At 38.4% G+C, this 12598-nt stretch overlaps 1 protein-coding gene across 1 annotated transcript in view; it reads right to left on the bottom strand.

Annotated features, from left to right (window-relative positions):
• Positions 1–12598, bottom strand: part of kl-3 (male fertility factor kl3) — a gene marked incomplete at its 3' end in the record, with an annotated part of 226785 nt that overhangs the window by 53282 nt on the left and 160905 nt on the right. Inside the window, exon 11 of the mRNA NM_001111012.3 lies at positions 10544–10878. Coding sequence (NP_001104482.3) covers positions 10544–10878 — 335 coding nt within the window. The remainder of the gene's footprint in view (positions 1–10543; positions 10879–12598) is intronic.

The raw sequence follows: 12598 nt of genomic DNA, 5'->3' as shown, positions 1-12598 counted from the left end.
AGCTGGAGATGTCTGCTTCCTGCACCGCTGAATGAAGCGATAAACATAGGCAAGGACTCGTAGAGCTTTCTCTAGCTTGGAGAAACGTGCCAACAACTCTTCAGAAGGAGCTTTCGCGAGATGGACTTTTAGAGCACGCTTCTCCAGGTCGGTCACCGGAGCGTTGACCTGAGTTGGCCATCGGTTGCGTGGATTTTGCAACCAAGTCGGTCCGTGCCACCATAACTGGCTATCGGCTAGATCTTGGAGGGAAACTCCTCTACTTGCCAGGTCTGCTGGATTATGCTCAGATTGAACATGAGACCAATTCTCTGTTTTTGTGGCCTGGGCGATCTTCGTCACCCTATTGGCTACAAATGTGGTCCACTGGCATGCTGGCTTGCTTAACCATGCAAGCACTATCGTGGAGTCCGTCCAACAGTAAAGTTCGGAGTTAGTCGTAGGCATCTGCGGAATGATGGCTGCAGCCATTTCGGAAAGCAATAACGCTCCGCACAGCTCCAATCTTGGGAGGGAAACCGTTTTGACTGGTGCTACCCGGGTTTTCGCGGTCAGGAGTTGCACCATAATGGTGCTGCCCACTTCTACGCGGACATATATGGCCGCCCCGTAAGCCTTTTGCGACGCATCGCAAAAGCCATGATGCTCGACCTTGAAATCTGGACGAAACGATAGCCAGCGTGGAATGCGTATTTGCTCTAACACTGAATAACTTTGAAGAAAATTCAGCCATCGCTGAAAAAGCTCACTTGGAATGTTTTCGTCCCACCCAAGTTCCTGCAGCCAAATCTCCTGCATGAAAATTTTGGCTCGAACGATAAACGGTGCTAACCAGCCGGCAGGGTCGAACAATTTGGCAATTTGGGACAGGACTTGGCGTTTTGTAAAGGACGTTTCGATAGCCAACTCTGGAGGAACAAATAAGAATTCGTCGGTGGTTGCTTTCCAGCGAATACCGAGGGTTTTGGCAGTACTTTCTGCATCGATCTCGAGAAAATCAGTATTTAAAAGATGGTTGCTCTGAATGGCCGCTAAAACTTCCTTTTGGTTGGAGGTCCATTTCCTCAATGGAAATCCGGCAGAATTCAGCGCGTCTCGGAGCTCTTGCACCATGAGCTGAGCTTCTTCCGTGGAGTCCGCTCCAGCTAAAACATCATCCACATACATGAAATTTCGAATGACATTGCTAGCTTTTGGATGGCTGAGTTCTACGTCAGCTGCTAGCTGCTGCAGTACTCGGATCGCCAGGAAAGGCGCGCAATTGACTCCAAAGGTTACTGTTTTCAGTTCGAAATCTCTGATTTCCCCTCTATTGTTACGGAAAAGTATTCGCTGGAATGGAGTGTGTCTCGGATCTACCCAGATCTGCCGATACATTTTCTCGATATCGGCGTTGAACACGTATCGGAAATAGCGCCACTTCAGAATTTGAATGGTCAAGTCGGACTGTAAGACAGGGCCAGCATGAAGGATATCATTTAAACTGGTACCATTCGATGATGGGCTGGAGGCATTGAATACTACACGGAGTTTAGTAGTTACGCTCTCCGGTTTTAAGACGGCGTGATGTGGCATATAATAGGCGTTGCAATCATGCGTAGGAAGAACTTGTCCCATGTGCTTTAAGTCGAGATATTCCTGGATCACCGAATCGTATCTCGCTTTCAAGGCCTCATCTCTTTTTAGACGCTGCTCATTTCTTAAGAACTGAGCCAACGCGAAAGACCTAGAATGCCCTAGCCCGGAACCGATATGTTCGGGGTCGCGAAAAGGCAGAGTAACGACATATTTGCCGCACTCGCTTCTCGTGGTCGTTTGAAGGAAATTCTTCTCGCACATGGAATCGGATTCTTTTACCAACTTTGTTGGTATATCCTCCACCTCCCAAAATTTTGTGAGGAGTTTGTCCAGTGAATTATCGTTCGCTTGGGAGATCTGTGTCGCAAAAGAGAAAATTCTGCTTTGGGCTGAGGCTGACACTGGCCCAGTTAGTACCCAGCCGAAAATGGTCTCTTGCCCCAAGAGAGAGCCACAGATGTTGGTTTTTGCTCCACTCAGAAGCACCGAAGGCAGGATGTCGGCTCCGATAAGTACATCTATTTGTGCGCTCTCATAGAATTTTGGATCCGCCAGTGGAAAATCGGGAAGATCCCGAAGGAAATTTTGCGGAATTGGGTAGGAAGGCAGATTTCCGGCTAGTTGAGGGAGGACATAGGCCGTCGTCTCCAACTGCAACGCGGGCCTAGTCGGAGATGGAATGGTGAAACTGCAGAGCTTCTTGGACTGAGCAGCTACTGTTTGGTTTAAGCCCGAGACTTGGGCTTGAACCACCTGGAATGGCAATCTAATTAGATTGAACAGTCGCTCGGTTATGAATGTCGTTTCTGATCCGGAGTCGATCAGGGCGCGTGCCTTAAAGTTAGTGCCAAGATGGGAGATATTGATTATGGCAGTGCCAAGAAGGATAGCTCTTGAGCCCGTGGCGAAATAATTTTGAACACCGGCTTGTTCATTTGGAACGAAATTGGCCTGATTAGCGGAAATTGGCCTTGCAGGATTTGAAGGGCTTGAATTGCTGGAACAGAGGTTGTTTCGGTGCAACAACGTGTGATGCCGGCCACGGCAAGTAAAACAATTGTGAGTGCTTTTGCACTCACGAAGCTGATGTCCCGTTGCGAAGCAGTTTAAGCATAACTGCTTCCGTTTAATGTAGGCTGACCGGTCGTCAACCGACATTTGGAGAAACCGCGGACATACACGGACAGGATGTTTCTCTTTGTTGCACAAGTCGCAACTTTTCAATTTTGGAGCCACTTTCGCCTCGTAGGAATTTAATTTTCTAGAGGGCCCACTTGAGTTTATCACTTTGGAATGCGACTGACTCGGTACTGAAGGTCTCACATCATCAATTGCTTCTAGGGTTCGATGACGTTCTGTGAGGAAGGTGTTCAGCTCTCCCCATGTCGGGATGTCGGCTTTCTTATGTAGCGACTGCTCCCATAAGGAGAGAGTTATCTTCGGGAGCTTGGATGAGCACAGATATACCAGCAGGCAGTCCCAGTTCTCCGTGTTGATGCCTGACAGTTCTAAGGCAGTCAAGCAACCTTGAACAGTACTTTGCAGTACCTTCAAGGCCGCCCCAGATTCCTGTGGTATCGACTGCACATTAAACAGTATTTTCAATTGACTGTTTACCAATAATCGTTTATTTTCGAAACGCTCTATCAGGTTTTCCCACGCAGAGCGGAAACCCTCGTTGGTGAGAGGCGAAATCGAAACTATGGCATGCGCGTCGCCACTTGTTTTGGCATTTAAGTGGAATAGCTTTTCAACTGGAGTCAGCCGTGGATTATTAATATAAATGGCTGTGAAAAGATCCCGGAAAGTCGGCCAGCGAAGATAGTCGCCTGCGAAAACTTCTGTATCGCATGGAGGCAACCGACAGCCAGAGGAAATGTAGGCCTGGGGCGCAGCGTTCGCGGTTGGGATGGACTGAGAAGTGCCCTGCTCGATTTTATCAACGAGCTGGGCAACACACCTTTCATAGACTGAATAGCAATAGCTGTATTTAGCCCTGAGAATAGGCATGTTGCTTGCTGCCGCTTCGCCTGCTGACACAAGGCACTCTGAGCAGAGATCGTATTCCTTCTCAACCTTGTCCCATAGGGTTCGGACTTGGTCGCGACGGACGCCAAGCATCGTGACGGTTGGAGCTGCGGATTCCGGAGTGTTGATCTGAGCCTCAAATTCGCTTAAGCGGTCAGAAACCGAAATGAATTTGGCTAGCGCTAGATCTGAAGCAGCCATATTTTTAGCTGTGCGCTGTACTGTGGCTTTGGATGGGGTAGCACAGTCGTCGGAAATCTGCGCAGGCGTTCTCACCGAAATGCTTGGGATTCTTGGACTCTTGGGCCCTTGTGGTGAAAAAATAGACCTGGGCTTGTCAGCGGACAATTTCTTCTTATCGTCCCCGATGGGCATAATCAAAGAAATGCGAAATGGAAGGGAAGCCTGTCAAACTTTTGAAAAAGTAGACAGATTCCTCAGACTGCACTTAATAATTTAAGTGGTGTAAAACTTACGAAGTGGAACCGCCGTAGTTTAGGCTAATCGGACAGGTGACTCGGAGTGAACAGCGAATTGTATAAATGACCTGTGATCTATGGTAATTGGGTCCACCTTATTTACGGTTAAAACCCTTGGAATGTGGAACACGGTGATATAAGATGTTTATTAGAACGAAGAAAATTTTATTCTTTTATTTACAACTGGAAACGGAGAACATGGAATGACTGGAATTGAAGTCTTTTCTCCGCGTTGTAAATACTTCTAAAACACCCCCAAACTAATATCCAAGCAATACAAAAATGAAATATTTGGGCGGGTGAACGACTTGTATGTGGCGATCGTATTATTTATTTCTCGATAATTATTTTTTTTGAAAACTTTCAAATTAAAAAATAATTTAATAAATATTGAAAATGTTTAATTTAATTTAGAATTTATTTATTGTTCGGAAATTAATTTGGAAATTTACCGAAAAACATTGATGGAAAATAAAACGCCTTTTCCGCGTCGGCACTTGGAATAAATTTTATTAGTGATTTGGATTTGCCGACGGGAAACAATCTAAACTTAAGTAAACTTTGGTTATACGCCTTTTCTGCCTCGGCACTTGAGACACAGGCGATTTAAACTTTGGTAAACTTTGGTTAAAGGGAATGCAGATAATCTGCGCAATGTATGTCAATACGATATGTAATGTATATGGATATGTATATGCATATGTATGTATATGGAGATGTAATGTATATGTATGAATATGGAGATGTAATGCGTGCAATGTAAATGTATATGTATGAAAATGGAGATGTAATTCGTGCAATGAATATGGATAAATGGCGGGAAAATATTTAATTAATATTTTCCTTGGAATGGCCAGCGGGTATGTGTTGTTTGTTGTTTTATGTATAGCAGAGCAAATTGTATTGAGCGGAGTGCGGAGTTAAAGCAAAACAAATGTGTTGAAAAGAATTTGGCTTGCGTTGGACACAGTGAAACGAAAAACGGAATGTTTGCCACTTTTGGCAGAGCTTTGGACTTAAGAAATTTTCACTGAACTTGGCACAAATTAATTTCACTTTTCCACATTTGGAATTTTGCACTGTTCGGATGAATATTTAAATATATTCGGAAAATGGAACTTAGAATTTAGAACGGTGGGTAATATGGCGGCGCCCGTGAAAATGGATAATAGATAGTAATTTCCTTTAATTGCCTTTTGTCGGAGAAATCCGTTAGATCTGACAATAAATCTGACAGCAAATTGAACGAAATTGGATGTTGGACCCTTTGCTGCAGACCGGCAATTAAAAGGTATGGAGATTTCGTACTTATTTTATAAGTTGGTCGCTGAAGGACAAACTTGAAAAAATCCAGGAGATCCGGCTCGAAGGACCAAAATGTTGGGGTGATGGGTGGTGCTGGTCCTGGAAAATTCCTAGTTTGCTGAAAAAAAGAGCACTCGAAAAAACACTCGAAGACTTGTAGAATTAGCGCGGGCGCGACCGGCGTATGCTTTATTGTTCGAGGTAGTTTTACACACTAAAGCTTATTCTAATGCGTTGGGTTCTCCCAAGCGCAGCGGAGACTCCTCGGAGACTCTGTGGTGAAGAGCGGGAGAGCGTAAGAGGGAGTGGAGAACGTAAGAGGGAGCGGAGAACGTAAGAGGGAGCGGAGAGCGGGTGACAGTCCACACCCCGTAACTCGAACACGTGTTATTCGAAAATCCCCTCATTTTGTGCTACGTTAATTAGCGTTCTTAAATCGGGAATTTCATGATGAGCCAAAATACAGAACAAATTAGTTGGTAATTTTTGAATAAGTGCCTTAATAGTGTCCATAATTGCTTGCAAATAAATGATAAGGTCGGTATTATTACCTTTTAGATGTACCTTAACTATAAAGAGTTCACGCCTACTTTCAGCTTCCTCGAAGAATGCTCGTAAATTTCCTTTGTATGGTGTTTCTCGGAAATTTTCCACAAGTTTGTAATTTGGTGTTTGGGGTTTGTATTCTGCTTATAAGTTGATTTAGATGTATATTTCTTTTTTATTTGCTTATTTGGTAGCGATAAGGAAGCTAAATTAATCAAAATTGAAACTATTCTTTACATACACTATCACAAAACTAATCATGACGCTACTGGACAGACCCTTGCTCACATTTTTCTTTACTCTGGTCGACCAATTTTAGACACTCAAAAAATTAAAGAGAGGCAAATAAAAAAAATAAATAGTGACAGAAAAGAATTTAATATAGACACTCTATATATTGTAGAAAAGGTCCTCTACAGAAGGGAAAATTGCAAAACCCATTCAAAGCGAACGAAAATGTAGAACAAATTTACTCCGATCATTATAAAATCACAAATCGTAATAGACTCAGGCATTACTATAAAACACAGTTTAAGAAAAAGAAAATGTTTAATAAAGTCCCAAATCCACAGGAATCTGGCGTACGATGATTAATTTACTTCTGGTATTTCGGACGGCTCACACCCAAAAAATTCAAATAAACAACATTGACACCGATCACGGCTATCTCCTTTTTTTCAATTCAAATACCATCAGCATCAGTTTAGCTATTAAGAGTTGACGCCTACTTTCAGCTTCCTCGCGGAATGCTCGTAAATTTCCTTTTTATTGTGTTTCTCGGAAATTTTCCAAAAGTTTGTAATTTGTCGTTTGGGGTTTGTATTCAGCTTATAAGTTGATTTAGATGTATATTTTTTTTATTTGCTTATTTGGTAGCTTAGTTAAAAATTTTTACTTTTCTATAAGTTTATTATTATTGTAATGTTTCTTTCTCCTGCCGTTGGACTTATGGGATGAATCATCTGGTGATTTTCTTTGTTTTCTTCCACTTTATTAGGAAAACCGAAATGGATTTATAATCCAAGTTAAAGTAAAGAAATTCACAAGCGTAATTGGTCATGAGTATCGGATTATAAAAGTTAATTTATTTTCCACTTGCTGTTATTTTTTTCGGATACTTTTTTAGTGTCCTACCGACTTATTGAGTCCGATAAATGATCCGTATTTGAACTAAGATCAACGCCGAAATAAATAAAAACTGCGAATGAATCCGCTTTGCGCTTTATTGATTGAATATCAGCTTAAGACTAAAACAATTGGTCTGAGAAAATTTTAGATGTGCTGGTGTAGTGGATTGTTTACTTCATCTGCGCGAGAGTGTATGTGCGTATGTGCATAAATATGAAAAAGAATTCTTATGTGCTACGTGGCTATGTGCCTGCCTAGCGACTGTGTTTTGATTACGGCTTGAGTGGATGCGCAATATCGAGAAATGTTTGTTTATTTTGCGAGGAATGTATAAGTGAATTATGAGGAAGGCATATTTCCTTAACAATATATATATTATATGCCATATCAACCAAAAAGTGAAGCACTTTTATTGTTCTGACTGTTCAATAATTATTTTATTTAACCCATAGAACCGCGCTCTGTCGCCGTCTGCAAGCGAATAATTTCGATTGTTTTATAACATGCAAATTAAAATTGTTTTCTTTATAGTTATTTAAAAAAATCTTTATTTTATCTTTTTTTTTAATATTTATTCGGTATGTAGTAGTAGTAGTAGTAATTGTATACGGCGCCGCTCAACTAGATAGGTTTGACTATTTGTTTAGGTTTGAAACGTTGCAACTTAGTTATATGCAATCCGATTTAAGCGAAATAAATTTGTATGTATGAATACACCAGTCATTTGTTAAATAGCAAAGTTTTCTGATCTCTAAAATTTGTTTTTATATCATTTTTATTTTTAAACATAACAAAAAATCTTAATTTGGCTCAACTGATTAGCTATGACCACTAAAACTATTTAATAAAGTATACATTTTTATAAAGCGATAGTTCAAGGCACTGGATAGTTTAAATAATAATAAAAGACACTGTTCACCTGACCAGGCACTGGTCACCCTTGTTTTTAATTACTTCATACATACGGGTTGGTAAGGAATCATAACATTTTTTAATTTCATTTAGTGGAATTGTTGCCCAGGCTTTTTTAAACATTAAAAACATTTTTCCTTTCTTATATCATGGAAATAGTAGTTATAGCAAACCGGTCCATCGAGGTTGAATTTCTTTTCATCGGAGAGAACCACCGTCTTCCACTCCTTGTTCCAAGTCATGTTTTCTCGGGCAAATTGCAGTCGTGCTTCCTTACGAACATCATTGAGAGGTGTTTTTTTTTTAATTTTTAATCTCTTCAAGTATTTCGAACTTTTAATAATTCGTTTTACCGTGGCCACACTAGCATTTACACCGAATTTTTCCTTAATTTTTCCAGCAGAAAGGTAATAATTTGAGGCAGTTCGTAGAATAAGTCGCCTCTGTGATGGTGTTGTTAAATATTTGTTTTCAGTTTTTATTTTTTTTCATATTCGGCTTCATTACGTAGAAAATTACTCATAACGTTTTGACTTCGACCTATTTTCTTGGCTATTACATAGTGTTTTAAGCCAGATTCAATATAGCCTTTGCTTTGACCTTTTTTAAAATCGGATAAAGGTTTTCCGCGGCCCATTTTAGAAAAAGATGATTTAAATTTTATAATACAAAATAATTTAACTCTTTACAATCACGCGGTCAAACAAAAAGTGAAGTCAAAAGTGTAAAACCAAAGACACTAGAATATTAATATTAATATATTACTATATATAATAATATTAATTAATAATTAATATTATATATTATTCAAGTGTCTTTGGTAAAACCTATTCAGATGAGCCAAGAATAGTCCACACATTGAGCAAATTTCACGATTAGAGCAAAATTCCGAATTACCGTTGCATTTTTCCCATTATTTTTTTCTTGCACATAATAAGTAAGGAATTGAAGGTTCAAAACAAAAAAAAAAAAATTATAGAAAAAAACGCAATTGGACCAAAGAAAAACTAAAAAGAGAAATGTGAGAAAGATTTTTCAAACCTATTCAGTTGAGCGGCACTGTATAAGTATAAAGGTATACGCCCAATTGCAATATTAGAATGTAAGAACTAATTATTAGAGTCGCGAATGTAAATGGTATATTCACGAAAATGTAGAACAAATAGACTCCGATCATTATAAAATCACAAATCGAAATAGAGTCGAATAATCGACTATAATCGAATAATAGAGAATTAGAGTTTAAGAAATAAAAAAGTTCAATAAAGTTCCAATTTCACAGGAATATGGCGTACAATGATTATGTTACTTCTGTTATTTGTTACGGCTCACACCCAAAAAATCCAAATAAACAACATTGACACCAATCACGGCTATCTCCTATTTTTCAATTCAAATACCATTAGCATTTAAGCATCATTGCCTAAAAATTAATTTAGCTGAAATTAAGACTTTGACAACTTATTTTGGCCATAAAATACAAAACAAGACAGATACACCCTGTCCACGTGACGGAAGTTTAATTCCCACGGGTCCCTTATTCTTTCCTATTTTTGATCTTAGCTTCGAACTCTTTTACCACCATACTATCCGGCCAAAAATCACCCGAACATATGGTCAAAAAAAGGTCGTTTGGGACAGTTATCTAGAAAGATGACATGTCCCTAGCGTAAAAGAAGTTAAAAAGCCGAGAAACGAAAATTTGTTTCTTTAGTGGAACCACCGCGAGAGGTTTTGGCCCTGCAGATTGTATTTCTGAAGTGCCAACTTGTGCCAGACTCAATGTTCCCTTGTGGTGGTAAACTAATCGAGACAGGTGGAATCACTGGTTGAGAAACCAGTGCACCCAATTCGGAATTTTTAGCAATCACAGAGTGGAGGGACCACAGAGGACTGATCGGATTGCTCCGAATTTTTTTTAGCTGCCGATCTAAGCAACATATGAATTCCTAATCTCCAATAATCTAGCAGACTTTAACAAACAATTTATATCACCAACAATGTCACACGTTTAAAACCAATAAATCACTTAAAAACGAGAGAAATGGTAGAATCCCATGTAAAACATTATATATTTTTCTAAATTATATGCATTACAACTTCTGTCATAATAATAATTAGTTTGACTCTGTATAAAGCATATAACCCAACAGATAGCAGATAAGAATAAGATTGTCACATGATCCTCGAGAGTGGAAAAGCCCCAACTCTAGATAAGTCACCCACAGGTAGACTAAACATCCGTCCCCTAATTTAAATCCCGAAAAACAAAAGTATCGATTTCAATAAAGAAATTATAAGAATATAAGAGCACTTGTATCCAAGAGCGAATGCACTTGAATCCAAGAGAAACGCAAGGTTTTTTCTCTTCATGATCCGAACCCATATCAGAAAAGCTCGATACCGAGGCTTGAACGTCAATGAAATCAGAATAATTATCAGAGTTCAGTTTGAGACCTAATTGTAATATGTTGGTGTTCTTCTGAAATAAAAATTATATTTTTTTCACTTTCACATATTGCAAACATTTAATTATACATATTATATAAAAAATGCATTGATTTTACCTGGTACATGTTAGGCGTGGTAGCGGATGAAAAATTAAAGGATTTAAAAATGTGAACTTCGGGATCGTAATGACCCATATAGGCCTTTATCATCACTGTCTTAGCAGTACCCTGCTCACCAATTAAAAGAACTTGCTTGAGCTGCTTAGCAATATTATGTAAAAGGAAAGCAGTGCGCACATTATCTACATTCGGAACTAAAATAGATGAAAACTCTGGAATTTCATCTTCTGGATATCGAAATTCTTCAACGCGTGTGCTCCAGTGTTGCCAGTTTCCGTTATCATCCACATAGTACTCAAAAATTGTCTCATTGACTCCACGTTTTGGCCATCCTAAAAATAATAAAAAATAAATTTATGAAATCTATTTATTACTCGTGCAGTAGAAGGTTCGTTGAAAAGGTTATAACCGTTTCTGCACGTATGAGAACTGAGATCTCCGGGAAGTATATAGATTATTAAGATGTAAACGCAGCACTATTTATACCCCTTACTCGTTGAGAAAGGAAGGCAGACGAAAACGTTTCCGATCATGTCAAATATATATTTTCTTGATCACGATCAATAGCCGAGTCATTATTGTTGCTGAACAAAAATTTCTGCAATATTCAGACAAATTAAAAACCCGAAAACATAGCACTCTACTCCAGTTTATAAATCGATTTAAAATTTCAGTTTATAAACAAATTTCAAATTCGAATCTCGGCGGCATTTCCTTTGTCTTCGTTTTTGTCATTACCTTTGCCAGCTTCCGCTTCAATCAAACTGCATCAGACAGCAAATTTCAATTCCACAATGCAGTACAACAATTTCAGCGGAAAGCTGTTTACAATAAACATAATTGAAAGTTCAAGAAGTTTCTAAAGAAAATTTTCACGCCGAGGTTGAAGAAAAGAAAGAAAGAAAGAATTAAAAGAAATCATTAAAATAAGAGGAAGATACAGGGAATATTATGAAGTTTAAAATTAAACATTACAAAATCAGTTTTAACAATTAATTAAAGAAATCAATCTGAAAAGATTATTAAATAGTTTTGAAGATTTAAATTTAACAATGGCAAATGGAGGTTCAGCACCACCCTATTCTGCGGGCGGGATACCCAGCGCCACAAATCTGACAATGGAATTAGTTAACCGATTAATAAATGTACAATTGGGTTAAGTGACCAGACAAATTGAAGGGATAGAAGGGCAGTTAAACGCTATCAGAAATAAAGTGGAAGATTATAAAATCCGAGCACTTGACCCAACTATAAAATGCGAAACTAACCTGTAGTTAAATCTTTACCAAAGTTCACAGGTGAAATGATCCAATATGTAGTCTGGAGAGAAGCAGCAGAAAAGAAATATAAAATTAAAAGCGAACAATATTTTATTGCTTGAACAATTCTAAGTAATAAAATCATGGGGGCAGTAATGACGCTTTAACTATCCATGGTAAAGTTTTAAACTTACAAGCAATTGATTTTTATTTGTAACGATAATCGACCACTCAATATCCTCGAATCAGAAATATGCAACCATGGACAGGGACGTTTAAGTATTACAGAATTCTACAACGAAGTAAACTTGAAAATGACATTACTCATAAATAAAAAAAATACTCATAAGAAAAAGCCAAGGAAACGAATAAAACAATGAGCGGTTCAATCTCAGAAACAGTCTTTTCTCTAAACCCACCAGAGTTGCTAAATGGGAATTTATGAAAATAAAAAAGAATTGCCCACATTCAAAGGAGTATCTACAGTTTATGGATACTCAATTATAAAATATTAACAATATTTGAAACAAAACATCTATTTTATGAAATAGAAGGTTTAGAATCCGAAAATGAGGAAATTTGTGTTTGATTGGGGAAAAAATGCTCTTGCGTTAAAAGATTCTATTATAAAAAATACATTGGTGAACAAAAAGTATTTAAAACCGAAACGGTAATTGGTGAAGGAAGTTTATGTAGCTTGGGATCAAAGAATCGTTGAATTTTCCGACAAAGGAAAAATTAATAAACTAGTAATAATTTGAAATCAAATAAAATACTTCAAAAATAAGATTAT

This window comes from Drosophila melanogaster, chromosome Y (genome assembly GCF_000001215.4).
Source record: "Drosophila melanogaster chromosome Y".
Lineage (NCBI taxonomy): Eukaryota > Metazoa > Arthropoda > Insecta > Diptera > Drosophilidae > Drosophila > Drosophila melanogaster.
The sequence above is the reverse complement of the archived record's forward strand: the minus strand, read 5'-3'. Positions and strand labels throughout refer to the sequence as shown.